Below are 13,668 nucleotides of genomic sequence, written 5' to 3'. Positions count from 1 at the left end.
CGCCGGGAGAGATTATCAGAAATCTAACGGAGTCTCACACCTTCCTCTGACATGGCTCATATCATGGCTGTGCACCGTCAGGGGACCACATCCCCCTTCCAAGAGCCAAAAACCTGCCGGAGGCTCTGTACCAGACCCTTCCTTTGGGAGCGGCTCTAAACTTTTCTGCTTTGCAAATGCATTCGGGTTCCCAGCCCTCCTCTTCAGAGATGCTGCGGTCAATAACTCACCAGGAGGCTGCTATTCTCCCTCCGCTTCCCACCCTCCCACTTGTCTCGGTATCTCTGCATTCATGCCTTTTCGGCCCTCCCTCGGCAGCAGGCGAGGAATAAAGCAGCGCTGGCTGAGCACGACGCAGGCTGCGCTAGGGATGCTGTGAGCCAGCGGAGGGAAGCCTGAATCACCGGCACCTCAAGGTGGGAGTGATAGATTTGGGCTGGGAGAAAGGGAGGACATCACACGTGCTTTTAGGAGTCAGGTGCTCGCAGCCAGCTGGCAGTCGCTGGGAACTGGGCAACTCGGTTCCTTTCTGTGCCTTTAAAGACGGAGCTGAGAGCGATGGGGAGAAGAGGAGGGGCTCGTGGGAGCGCAGAGAGATGCAGCGTTAAGGCTCTGAGCTGTAGCCCAGGCTGAGGAATGCTGTCAGGGACTCATTCCTCTTGGAGAAACTCCTCCTGGAGGAGCATCTCTGGTGGGATCCTATGGAGATGGAGAAACCCTTAGCCTAGAAATGCCTAAAAATGAGCCTGGAAAGGCTCATCTGGGTACCACGCAGGGAGAGTAGAGCCACTGGCCCGTGCTGGGGAGGACTCCAGTGCTTCTGCTGGCATCAGCTGGGAGGGAGCCACTGAGGTCAGTGGGATCAGCCTGGTTTATACCCATCTGTTAGAGCAAAAAGCAGCAGAGCTGGTTCTGTCACCCTTATTCAGGCTCCTTCTCTTCCCGTTCCAACTCCCCCCCCCCACTCTCACACCCCCAGACCCTGCGCTGCCCATCGGCAGCAAACACCGACATGTGGCCAAGCCTTGGGCAGTTACCCGTCCCGGGAGCGGGTTCCCGTGCTGCTAGGGACTTGGCTGGGATGGTTGAGGGCTTGATGGCTTCAGCTTCACTTCTTGGAGACAGGTTCTCAGCCTTCCCTGAGCTGGTAACGTTGCTTTGCTCATCCGGTGAATGCTACCAGAAAGGATGGGTGACCCACCTGGAAGCGTTGAGAGGAATAAAGTGAGGGTGGGAGCTCTGGTGGGGTCCGTAGCCAATGTCCAGTGTCATCAAGGAGAGGCCTTCTGTCTTTGGTGCTGTCAAGCCAGGTCCAATTTATTTATAAATGGGGCCGAGGGGTATCGCAAGGATCCTTGGTGCCCCTGGGCAGTGGTGGTTGCCTTCGAGAAAGCAGCACAAGGAGGGAGTGTGCAGTGAGTCAGGGACGTGTCTGGGACGGAAGGTCCAGGTCCTGTTTGGACCCTGAGTCCGAGGTTTTTGTTTCTGATAGAACGGGATGTGTGTGGACTCGTTCTCTGGGTCTCGGTAGGGAAAAGCCCCTTTCCAGCCTCTCTGCCCTGAGCTTCTATTACAGGAGCTAATTCGGGTATTAGTTCAGACTTTGTGGTAGTATCGGGGGTGGGTGGCAGCTGGGCTCTCGCGGATGCCTCCCGAGACGCCCGGGAAGCGGTGAGACAGGCGCGTGAGAGGGGAGAAGGTGACGGTGCCCACTTGGCCGCCGTTGACAGACCCGGCGATTCACCCAAGGTGACGGGGCCCGAGAGCCGACGCGGGCCCTTTGCAGCCAAACCCGCTCCGCTCCCCACGCGACCCGCCCGGGGCGTCGGACCGAACCGAGCCCATCCTGCGTGCCACCGCTGGGATGGGACGATACCCGCCACGCCGAAGGCGGCGCGGACCCTACGGCCGGGTCCGGCGGCGTGGCCGCCGCGGGTGTCCCCGGGGAGGGGGAACGATGGGCTGGGGGGCGGCGGGGCCCCAGGGTGGGCTGTCCCGGTGGGTGCAGGGAGGGAAGCGGAGCCCGAGGCCGACGGAAACGTTTAAATAGTGCCTGCTGCATCCCGCAGCCCTCGGCTCCGTTGCAGTCATTATCTGGGGAGCGGATGCGCGGGGCTCTATGGGGACTGCTAATGGGCCGATTCAATTTCAGCTGGATGACGCCACTTAGGTAAGCATTAAGAGCTCCAGCTCCGGGAAGGCGAGCGGCAGAGAGAGGGAGAGAGAGAGAGAGATGCTAACGGGCAGCAATAAATCCCTCCCTCCCTCCCATCCTCCACGCTGCCCCCATTCACAAGGAGCGCCGGGGACGAGCCTGCATTCACAACCGGGAGCCGGGCAGCCCTCCCGCCGCCTTCTCCCTCGCTCTCCCCGCCGGCGGCCCGGCCCGGCCCCGCTCCCCTTCCCCGGAGCGGGGAGCACGGCCCGGTTGCGGGGCCGGCCGGGCGGCAGCTGCCCCGCGTCCATGCCCGGGGCCGGCCGCCTTTAGGCAGCTCCGCCGCGGAGGTCGAGCCACCGGTGCCCCGGGGCTGGCCCCGGCCGGGCTCGGCGCTCCGCGGGCGGATGGAGCGGCGGCGGGGACGGCGGGGGGGTGAGTCCGTGGCGGGACGGGGAGGGGACGCGCGTGGGGCGTTTGCCGAGGGGAAGGTGGTGGTCGGGGGTGCGGGGGGGGGGTGCGTGGACGTGGGAGGGCCGGCAGCGTGCGGTGAAGCTGGGGGTGCCGGGCACGCGTGGGGGTGTGCGCGGCGGGGCTGGGTGTGGGTCGGCGTCACGCGTGGGTTGTGTGCACGGCGGGGCTGGGGAGTCCCGAACGGGGACGGTCCTGGGAAGGCGTGTGTGTGTGTGTGTGTGTGTGTGCTGTGCGCACGGTGGGGGGCTGCGGGCCGGATCCGGGTCCGAGCCACGCGTGGGGTGTGTTGCGCGGAGGGCTGGGGGAAGCCGGTGCACGGGGGCTGCAGCCCGGAGCCGGGCCACGCGTGGGCTGCCCGCGGGCTCAGCCTCCCGCCACCGCCCCGCTCCACCCGGGACAGGGTGAGGGGGTCCCTCCGGAGGGGAATAAAGCCCTTTTCTCCCACCTGGGCGCCCTGTGCAGCTCGTCCCCGGCTTGCAGCCACCTCCAGCCTGTAAATCATTTGCTTTTACGATCCCTCCTCTGGCCCATTATCACACGAACTTTATATGTTTGGGGCTGCTGGCGGCCATATAGCTTGCCCGGTTTCCGGGGCTGGCATGCCTGCCTCGCAGGCAGGGTGTGAGGAGGAGGAGGAGGCTGGGGACACGCTGCCCCGGTCCCCCCCAGACAGGCAGGTAGGCAGGGAGGGGCGCGGCAGTGCCTCGGGGACGGTCGGACCAGTCGGGGCCGGGATATGGACTGGTTGCAGCCCCGGGATCGGGCTGGAGCAGGGAGGGAGGGCTGGGAGCAATTTGGGGGGGGGGGGGGGGGGAGGAGCAGGGTGCCAGCTCCGGTCATTCAGTCCCTCTTCCCTCCATTCCGCTGGACTGGAGGACCCACAGATCCTCTGGCTCATGTCCCCTTGGGTCCCAGAGGGACCTTTGCCTCCCCCCAGCAGGCGCGTCTGGGTCCATGTCTAACCCCTACACCTGGGGATCGTAGGTCCAGGAGCATTCAGGCCCCAGTTCAGTGCTGGGTGTCCTCTCAGGACCTGTTTTGCCTGGGATGCTGTGTCCAAGCCCTGGATCCAGATCCTAAGTGTCCGTGTTGCAACGCACTGCATGGCCCGATTGCCAGCTCCTCTCTCTGCCTGCTGTCCCTGGGGCTCTGCTCCTCCTCACAGTGTCCCCTGTGCATCTCCTCCTGCCTAAGCATGGCTCACAGGTCTCCTCGTGTCTCCTGAGCTCCAGATCTTGCATAGAGGCTTGGGTGTAGCTGTACTGGGTCTGCCCTTTGGGTGGTCTTTATCTCCCAGTTCCACTGCCTCCATCACAGTGGGACCTTCTGCTGCCTTGGTCTCTCCCTTTGGGTCACACCTTGCTTCAAGCCCCACACAGGAACCTCACGGGAGTCTTGTTGGCTGATTCCTCATGCCCAAGTCCTGCCAAATCCCAGCGCGCAGGAATTAACTCTATCCCAGCTGAACCCAGGACAACAGGTTAGAAAGGATGGACACCCTGATGGGAGCAGCTCCTCCCCGGGTGTAAATCAGCATTGTCCCCTGAATGATCCCACCCCGAGATGGGATCTGGGTCATGAGGGATGTGGGAACCCTCTGAGGCTGCTCTCTGTTCCCCTCTGCGTGGTCCTGGCTGCAGGCTGAGATGTGTCATATCTCTTCAGGGGTTCAGGGAGCTTCAGGTCACCGGCCTGTGCTTTAGTAAGACCTTCACAGGTGAGGAGCTCAGTGGCAGCAGGTGACAGCTCACAAGAGGGTGTTTTGCCTCTGCGGCCCATTCTCATCCTGGTAGCATGCTCACAAAATGTTCCCTGGGTCAGCCGTGCCCTCCTAATTCACCTTGATGTTTCTGTTAAACAAATCGGTGTACAAATCAATTGTGGGTGTCCTGGGAGAGCGACTTATTCACTGTATGCGTCTCCCTGGATGGGGTGAGCATCTCGCTTGAGATCGCATGGAGGGGATGGCAGGTGGGCTCCATGCGCAGGAAAAACCCAAATCTAAGCAGATCAGTTGCCTTTTCTTTCCAGGGGGAGGGGGATGGGAGAGACCACATCTTGCTTGAACAGTCAAAGTAAGTTGCCTTTGCTTTTCCCTGCTCTTCAAGGTCAGCCTAGCTAATGAAAATCAATCTTCCCTCTGCCTCTCTCTGCTGCATGAGCAGATTCTACCTGTGGCCCCTCACCTACTTGAAAGCCTCCGCCGCCGCCGGCCGCCTGGCCTGCTGACCATGTGCAACGCCGGTGGGGAGCTTCCTATTGAAACAGAGTCTTCCTGCGGGCCCGGGCACCGTGACAGTATCTGTGTCACTGAGGGATCACTTATTTGATCTGCCAGAGGAGAATGGCTTTGTCCCGGGGAAGTTGGCTGTGCACGGAAAGCATGTACCTGATACTGAAATCTGGGCTGGAAGCGCTGGGGGAAAGCTCTTTGCTGGGGTCTGGCATGCAACGAATGGCTTCCATTCTCTGTGCGCTCCTGGGCAGCTCTGTTTTGCAGGGAGCAGAAGCGGGAGGTTTCTCTCTCCCTCCCTCCTCAGGGCCAAGACCTGGCCCCGTTGCAGACCCCCTCCTGCCTGCCCCCTCTCCTCGCCCAGCCCCATGGAGGTTTTACCCAGACGCCAGCAGCAAGGTCTGGCAGCCCCAGGTTTTGGCGATGGGGCTGATGCCATCAGGTCAAACCTGCTGAGGCCGGGGGGGGGGCGTAAGCTGTGGGATGGGGGGGTCCTCCCTGCCCCAGCCCACAGCCCTCGGATGGTCCGGACCCTCCCTCTGGATAAAGCAGGCGCCGCTGCCAGTGCTGCAGCCTCGGGAAGTGCCGTTTCCTGAAAACAGCAGCAAACAGCATGGCAACCTCGGTGCAAGGACAAGACGGGGCTTGCCTGCTGCGAAGTCAGCTTTCCCTGCTTCACCCTGTGTTTGTGCTGGGGTTAAAGAGAAACCTGCCCTTCTCAGCGTTTGTGACGGGGGTAAATTGGTTCCTGGGCTGTCGCTGGGTTGCGCATGGGAAAAAGGGATGCTGCGGTGGGAACCGCCAGGACTCCGGGAGTCTGTGGGCTTGGCCTGACCCTGGCCAAGTGTGTGCCTCATTAGTTGCAATTTGTTGCTGCTGCTGCCTGAAATGAAATGTGTTCAGACCCCCTCCATCCCTGTGCCCCTGGTGTGTACAAGGTACAGCGCTGGGAGGCTGCTTGGGGTGTGCCGGGAAGCCCCAAAACAGCATCTCCTGCTCCAGAGGAGATGCCATTCCCAGTTCTGTCACTGGCTCTGGATAAGTCACAGCTTCAAGGTTCCCCTCTTCTAGAGAGGACAGGCACTTTACCCTGGGGAAGGAGAGGGAGGACAGACAGGGTCTGTCAGTGCTGGTAAGGGGTGGGAAATCCTCTGGAAGGACATGAAAAGCTCAAAAGCGTGGGGGGATGCCGTCCCCACCTGTTTCAAGGGACAGCTCTTACGGCCCTTGCCTTCTGGACATGTCCAGCCTAAGTCTCCGCAGGCACAGATGTACTTGGAGTCCGATTGTTGGAAATAACTGCATTAGGAGTTCTCCAGCCAGTCTTTGCTTGTGTGGATGATCCGTTTGTGTGGATGGATCCATTATAAAATGTAACACAAATGTTTTCTCTGTCTTCCTGCCCCATCCTTCAGGATTTTTAGATGTGCCCTGATGCCGCAGGGTCTCCTGGCTCCTGGAAATGCAGCTCTCTTCCAGTGTGGCTGAACTCAGTTGTGACGAGACGATGGACCCACCCGCTGAGGACTTCCAGCAGGTCCTGTCCATTGACCAAATCCGCTCCATCCGTGCCAGCAACAACTACGTGGAGAGACCGGCTGTCTGCTTCCAGCAAGCCCGCTCCAACCCATCCCTGTCCCAGCCACCACACAAGCAAGAGTGGTCCCAGGACCGCCTGGTGTCTTCCACCTTCCAGGACCTGCACCGCAGCCACAGCCAACAGCACCAGATGCCACCTTTGCAGCAGCACATGAGCCATTCCAGCACGGCCAGCTCCGTCTCCCAAAGCACCACCGCCTCCGACCAGCGACTCCTGAGCAGCCTCACGCCCTCCCACTCCGGGCATTCCCTCATCCGGACGCAGCCCCGGGCCGGCGAGCTGAAGCCGGAGGAATCGCCGCTGAAGGGGGTGGCGGAGAAGCCCACCCTCCACACCGGCCACCTCTTTATCTGCGAGGAGTGCGGGCGATGCAAATGCGCCCGCTGCACGGCCGCCCGCAGCCTGCCCTCCTGCTGGCTCTGCAACCAGCGCTGCCTCTGCTCCCCCGAGAGCCTCCTCGACTACGGGACTTGCCTCTGCTGCGTCAAGGGTCTCTTCTACCACTGCTCCACCGATGACGAGGACACCTGCGCCGACGACCCCTGCTCCTGCGGGCCGGGGTCCTGCTGTGCCCGCTGGGCTGCCATGAGCTTCCTCTCTCTCCTCATGCCCTGCCTCTGCTGCTACTTTCCTACCCTGGGGTGCCTCAAACTTTGCCAGCGGGGTTATGACGGCCTGAAACGACCCGGCTGCCGCTGCCAGAGCCACACCAATACGGTCTGCAGAAAGATCTCCTCCTCCAGCGGCACGCCTTTCCCCAAGACGCTGGATAAGCCGGTATGACCCTCCCGGGGAGGAGAAGCAGGCTTTACTCCTCTTCCTTCCTCCTCCTCCTCCTCCTCCTCGTCCTCCTCGTCTCCCCTCCATCCCCCTCCTCCTTCGGCTCCCTCCGCTCTGCAGCGCTCCCCCCTACCCACCATCAGCTCCCAGGAATGAGACGGGTGAACTGGGGGGTCCCCCAGCCTCTGGGAACACGACGGCGGCTGGGTGGCCCTGGGAGCTGGCGCCCGGCCGGTGGGAAATGGTGGTTTTGCACACACGGGTGAGGGACCAGGAGAGGCAGAGAGAGCTGCAGGTGCCCTCCCTGGCCATGCCCCATGGGGAAGGGTGACCCGGGGAGTCCTCGGGACTCTGCTCTCAGAGGGTTTTAGGAGCTGCCGCTGCCCCGTGGTATCTTCCTTTCTGATGGGGGGGGGGGAAGAGGCAGGTCAACGCATCCCCTGTGCAAGAGTCCTCCAGGAGCCAGACCGCCTTCTCTCTCTGTCTCTCTCTTTCTCTCCAGCACTTTTTGTGGGTGGCCTCTCTCCTCTCAGCCGCTTTCCCCAAGGGGCTGGGGTGCCATGGGGTCCCACCGGTGGCAGTGGCTTCCCTCTGGGCTTGGAAGCCGCTGGGAGAAGCAAGCGAGCTTCAAAAAGAGGTGGCATCGTATTTTTCTGTCTCAAAGAGGAAGGGAAGGTGTGGGAAGCTTTAGAAACCTTCTGGCAGGGGAAGGAGCTATCGGAGGCAGCCCAGCCCACTCGCTTCTGCCCGACTGCAGCGAGGGAAAGGTCCCCTCTGGGATTTGGCTGAGAACAAGAAACTGGTTTGAAATTGCCATTCATTTCCCAAAGCCTTGAAGAGCTGCCTCCAGAGCGCAAACCCTGGCGAGATGGGAGCTGCTGCCCAGCTCCATCCCACCACCGAGCAGATGCCACAGGCACCGGCTCCGTCCTTGAGCCCTGAGAGCCCCAATCTGGTACCTTCCACCAGCACTGAATTCACTTTAAAAAAAAATACCCCAAACCCAGCTGTCAATAGCTGCCACTCGCACTGCTCTCCCTGTCAATTAGCACCAGTCCTGGGGGACTTCCCAGCAGGGACTTCTGCAACTCCTGCTTTGGGCTGGAGGGAAACAGAAGCAGAAGGAGGTGTCGAAAGACAGGACCCTGACCTTCCCTCCCTGCAGAAGTTGCCTTTGAGTCCTCACCTCGCTTTCCTTGGCCCACCGGCGTGTCACACCAACACCAGCGGTAGGCAAATCCTGCTGGCACTGCTGAGGGTATTCTGCAACGGCGGCTGCCTGCGGCAAACTGGAGATGGGTCTGAACCAAGCCCTGGGGCTGGGCCATCTGCAGACCAGAAGGAAACCTGAATTGGGGTCAGTGCTTCACGGCTTACTTGCTGTGATGATAATAAGCCCAACCCATCGCTGCAGTTGAGGGGAGCTCCTCCTGGTCCTGGACTCAGCCCCATCTCCGCTTGCAAATGCAGGGCACCAGCTCTCAGTTGTGACCCCACTGACGTCGGCCGATCGGTTGGGGGAGTTTGGAGCCAGGATGATGTCCCAGTGCTCGGCTCTGCCTGCCCTGTCCCTCCTCCGAGGTGTGTGAGTGCAGAGGGAAGCGAGTGGTTCCCCTGGAGAAATATATGCAAGACGTCCCTTGGCTTCCTCCAAGACCCTGCCGTCCAGGGCTCATCCGTCGCCTTCCCTCAGCCACCTCTTTACGTAGAGTTCTGTGGATCTATTTTTGTATATATAAATATAACGTTAGGATGGCTAGGTCTATTACTAATAATATTCATGATACTGCTGTGAATGGTGCCAGATGCAAGGTTTGGCTTCCTGATACACTTGCACATGCTGGAAGATGATTTCCCAGTCTGTTTATTGCTAATCCTAGACCTTTAGTTCCTAGGTAGTCGGGAGAGAGGGGAAGGGAGGTTTACAGATTGTCTTGGGGGCGGTCTGCTTTGCAGAAAGAGGGTAGGATTTAGTGCTGGCTGTGGGGTGAGGCAGGAGGTAGACTCTGATAATGGGATTCCTCTTTCCGTACATTTGCTATCTAAAAATCACGGCTGATCCAAGCTCCCTCCGTTGCAGAGAAAAACAGTTCCAGAGAGTGATTCATCCTGCTTGAAAACATTATTCATTAAATTATGTTCTGGCGGTGCCTGTCTCCCTTGACTCAAATGGGACCCAAATATTGAATTCCTGGTTCCCTGTGGAAGGGGAGATGAATCCCATCCCTGGTGTGAAATTTGTGCCTGGGGCATGTTACGGACATGACCAAAATCTTCACCCTGATTTCAACCTAGAGCCTGAGGGGGGATGTTGAAAGATGCTTCCTCTGGCCAAAGGTGGAGAGCCCACTTCCATAAGCTGTGGGGAATTCAGGATGATGCTCTGGGTTACAGTGAGGATCTCCTGGCATTAAGAAGGGAGAAGGCCACATCTGTGCAGTTTGCACATCCTCTGAGGCCAGTCCTGGACTCTGAAATCGTTTGGGTTTTAAGGCAGTGACTTTCTCAGAGCATGCCCTGGAGCTGTGTGTATTCCCATCAGTCCATGTCTCTGTGGCAGCAGTTATAAAATATATTGCAAACATATTTATCCATATGCCAATAATTGCTTGGCTCCCTACTTCCAAGCGATGTTTGGGGAAGAGACTTACCCCGGGAGGCACCCTTCTTTTTGAACGCTTGGTTCACTTTTCTATTGGTGCTGATTAAACCTCTTTCCCCCCGCCAAATGTAAAACTTTTTTAGGGAAAAAAGGTCCCTTTTTCCACTGAGAATCTGAGGAACTGTCTCACTTGAATGAGAATGTGAAATAGTTCATTGAAACTTTTTAAAGAAAACTAATGAACAGAATTTTCCAACTTGCTCTACTTTGATTTTTTTTCCTCCTCCTTTTTAAATGGATCCTACTTGTAAATTTAGTTACCACCTCTGTATCTTTGCAATTCATTGCTTCCTCTCCTGATGGTGGAATGACTCAACATGTGAAGCTTCATCATTTTCACGGCCTCCGAAGTCATGCAAGCACGGGGTGACCTCCCCCAGGTGCTGGAGCTGTAGGATGAGAAGATGGCTGTCCATGTATCAGCTCCCCAGAGCCAGTTTTGCTTGGCACTAGCACGGCGAGGCGGAGCCCTGCACTACTATTGCAGCATATTTACCTTCAGCAAATTGGTAGGAGGCCAGGACGCCTGCCAGTCGCCTTCTACCTAATGGGCTTTTTCTGGGTCAGTGCGGAAGTCCCATTTCTACCAGGGAATCATGCCATAGCCTGGGTGCAAGGCTGAGGAGTCCAGCCAGGTCTCTTGAATGCCTCATCTCCAAGAAAAGACAAACCTGCGAGATCTATTTTATGAAATACGGCACACGTAGAAGGGAATTGGAGAGGAGGAGAGCTCCAGGTGGGCACTCGGGGCTGTCAGACTGGCGCAGGGCTTTGGTTTGACTGTGTTGAGGGCAAAATGCAAAGCTGCATCCAGGCCTTGCAGTTGCATGGACTAGAGAGATTTAAAGCTGTTGGCCCCTCCCCTGCTCGTAGGGGCTGGTGGCTTCACGTGGGGTTACTGCTTCCCACTCCACCTGGGGGGGCCTCAGCGAGCTCCCATTCCTTGCTCTCAGCAGAAAGGACAGGTCGGGATCTGCCAAAAGCTCTCCAAGGAGGCCAGCTCTGCTTCACTGAACTCATCTGGTGTCAGGAAGGCTGTGGGTAGTCTCTGATCATGTTTTTTTCCTGAGCTTTTCCTAACATCTTCAGACCAGATCCATCCTGCTCCCTCCCTATCTCCGGCTGCCAGACAGTTTGGTTTCCCTGCAGAGAGGACTCCAATTTTGGTTGGGGTTGTGAGCCCCTTTCCTGCCCCACCCTGTAATGAGTCAGATAACATCTGCTCCAGATGTTTGTTTGCAGCTGCTTGTCCTGGCAGTTTGGGTTTCTCTCTGTCCTGACGTGTCTTTTTTGGTTTTCTTTTGGGAGAGTCGCATGTTGAGTCCTCTGTTCTCTCTGCGCCCCTGTGATTTGACAAGGATGGATCCGCTTTGCGAGGGAATGTTTCTCTGTGTTGTGCGTCTCTACCGGTGGTGGGCTCCTTTGCCAGGAAAAGTGCAGGGCTGTAGGGCAGATTTAGACAGGGAAAGAGAGACTCAGGTGCCAAAGGAGCAGGAGGACAGAGCTACTGAGCAGGACCCGAGCTCCCCCTGCTCTACTCCCAATGCAGGAGCCTCCTCTTCCCACCCAGACCTCCAAAGCTCCCTCCACGCAAAAGCTCCTGCTGGTGCTTGCTTTCCCCAAGACTACCCCTGGTCCTGCACTCCCCCCTTCCTTACTGGCAAACGTGTGATCAGTCCCAGCACTGGTGAGGAGGGGTCACTGGGAACCAAGGTGGAGTCTCCCTCCCATCCCAGCTCCCCATCCCTCCTGGTGGAAGGGCAGAAGTGGTCCTCGGGCTGCTGTCCACCCATCCCTGAGAAACATCAGTGCCAGCCAAGTCCCTCAAAGAATAGGGGGGAAGCTCTTTGCGACTCTACTCTCAAGATTCCCATAAAATCCCACTGAGTTCGCTCTTCCCCATCCCCATGTGTGAACCCAAAGACTGGCGGGCAAGTGTCATTGACCAAAAGATGCCAAAGCACAGAGTAACAGTTTATGAACGGCTGCTTTAGTGCAATAAAGAGGGATGAGCGGAGGGGTGAGAGGAGCTGCTGCAAGGTTTGCACAACTGGATGGCACAGGGAAGGAGCACACCGTGCCCCAAACTTGCTGTTTCCAGCACCCGCTTCGTTAGTTTGCTCTCTGTCTCTGGCCCTTGGGTGTTTTGAGGCTGGAGAAAACTGGGAGGTCTTCAGATATTGGAAGGTCTAACTTTTTGTGATCACCATGTGAGGAAAGTGGATAAGGGATGTACCCCCACCCCAAAGCCCATTCTTGGTCTTCATCAGGATTCAGTTCAGGCTTGTCTCCTTGAAGGAGCCCGCGGAGCCCAGACCTGCGGGATGCTTGCAGCAGCTGGAGGCTGCTGGTCGGCATCTGGTCCATGTGGGCCAAACCAGAGCTGAGATCTCTTTGGGCTCAGTCTTCTTCGGGGCATTTCGCAGTGAGCGTCGGGATCTCTTGCAAACTCTTTCTCCCAGAGTGCAGGTTGGGAGCTTGCACAGGTGAGATCCGTTGTCCTGCTTGGGGTGATGTTGCGGAAGAATCCCCTGAGGGCACAAGCCAGGGAAGCTGAACGGTGCCCTTGCAGGAGGACTGCAGGCAAGAGGGACGTTGGATGGATGGGAAGAGATCACACGCCGCCGTGGGGCAGAGGGAATGTGCGAGTGCCGGGTGGGGGAAGCAGTGCGAGGTCTCCCGCTGGGTCTCTCTCCTGCTGCACCTTCCTGCAGCACCCCAAAGGGCTTCAGCATGAGCAGGACCAAACCCATGCTGGTGAGCTGGCCTGGGCATTGGGAGAGGAGGTTTCTCACACCCTCTGTCCCAACGGCAGCATCAGCCCAGAGGTGTGTGGTCATCGTGGAGCTGGCACGGCCGGTCCCCGCCTGGCCCGTGCTGCCGCTCTGTCCCAGCGGAGCCCCTGTCCCCCTTCCTTCCCCTCCCTTTCCCCTCTGCCCGTCCTTTCCCAGCGGTTCCCTCAGGCCTTTGCGATGCTCTGCGGACGGGCAGCGGCCGTGCAGCCTCCTGCCTCCCCAGGTGTCCTCAGCACAAAGTTCTCCTTAGAAGACGGATCACCCTTGGCTTCAAAGGAGAGTCTCGTACCAAGAACCGAAGCCTCTAATTCTCTGTTTAATTGGTACAAAGGCATTCTGTACAGTGTATAAAGAGATCCCTCCCCCGGCTGTCTTTATTTGGGTTCCTTTCTATAAGGTATAATATATGTTTATAACCTGATGGCTGTTTTTTGACAATACTCTTGTACCTTTTAAGGGAAAAAAATAAAAAAAACCAAAGTATTTATTTGAAAAGTTTATTTTAAAGATAAGAAAAAAAAATAACCTATTTATTTTAATGCACCCTCTTCTGTTTGGTTTTCTTCTCTTGCAAAGCTAATAACTGTTACTGAACCACTGCTGAGATGAAAGAAGTAATTCTATGGGTGGCTTCACAAGCCCACTTAGAGCAACTATTCAATAAAAATATATATTAATTTTGAACGTGGTCTCATTCTTGTCTTCATGATGGCTGGGACATGACTCAGACTCCTGCTTCGGCAGGGCTCTTACTGGCTGCGGGTTGCTGGGCGGCTGGGCTTGCGTTGGCATGGACTAAATGTTGGGGGGATCATTTTTAACGCCATTAGATCTCCCCTGGGAGCCCTCTCCTGATGCTTAAAGAAAACCTCAGAAATCTCCAGTGTGTGCTTCCCTACTGCCACTGTCCCAGATCCTTGAGGAAGGGTAGGCTCCTGTAGCAAGAGCAAATAGGGAGGGACTGAGGTA

At 57.7% G+C, this 13,668-nt stretch overlaps 1 protein-coding gene across 3 annotated transcripts; it reads left to right on the top strand.

Annotated features, from left to right (window-relative positions):
- Positions 1–218: 218 nt before the first annotated feature.
- On the top strand, positions 219–13,383 carry SPRY3 (sprouty RTK signaling antagonist 3). 3 transcript variants are annotated; one of them, XM_029997171.1, is made up of 2 exons: positions 219–416; positions 6,278–13,383. In XM_029997171.1, exon 2 carries the CDS (start codon positions 6,325–6,327, stop codon positions 7,243–7,245), a length of 921 nt encoding a protein of 306 aa, XP_029853031.1. In that variant the 5' UTR covers positions 219–416; positions 6,278–6,324; the 3' UTR covers positions 7,246–13,383. The 3 variants fall into 3 exon arrangements, with proteins under 3 accessions (XP_029853031.1, XP_029853030.1, XP_029853032.1); XM_029997170.2 differs by lacking the exon at positions 219–416 and adding an exon at positions 2,057–2,170; XM_029997172.1 differs by lacking the exon at positions 219–416 and adding an exon at positions 2,213–2,590.
- The last annotated feature ends 285 nt before the right edge of the window (positions 13,384–13,668 follow it).

Source organism: Aquila chrysaetos, chromosome 21 (genome assembly GCF_900496995.4).
Source record: "Aquila chrysaetos chrysaetos chromosome 21, bAquChr1.4, whole genome shotgun sequence".
Lineage (NCBI taxonomy): Eukaryota > Metazoa > Chordata > Aves > Accipitriformes > Accipitridae > Aquila > Aquila chrysaetos.
Note: the sequence above shows the minus strand (reverse complement) of the source record. Positions and strands in the feature narration are given on the sequence as shown.

Coding starts and splice junctions, on each gene's coding strand:
- SPRY3 (XM_029997171.1), top strand. CDS start 6,325: ATGCAGCTCTCTTCCAGTGTGGCTGAACTCAGTTGTGACGAGACGATG.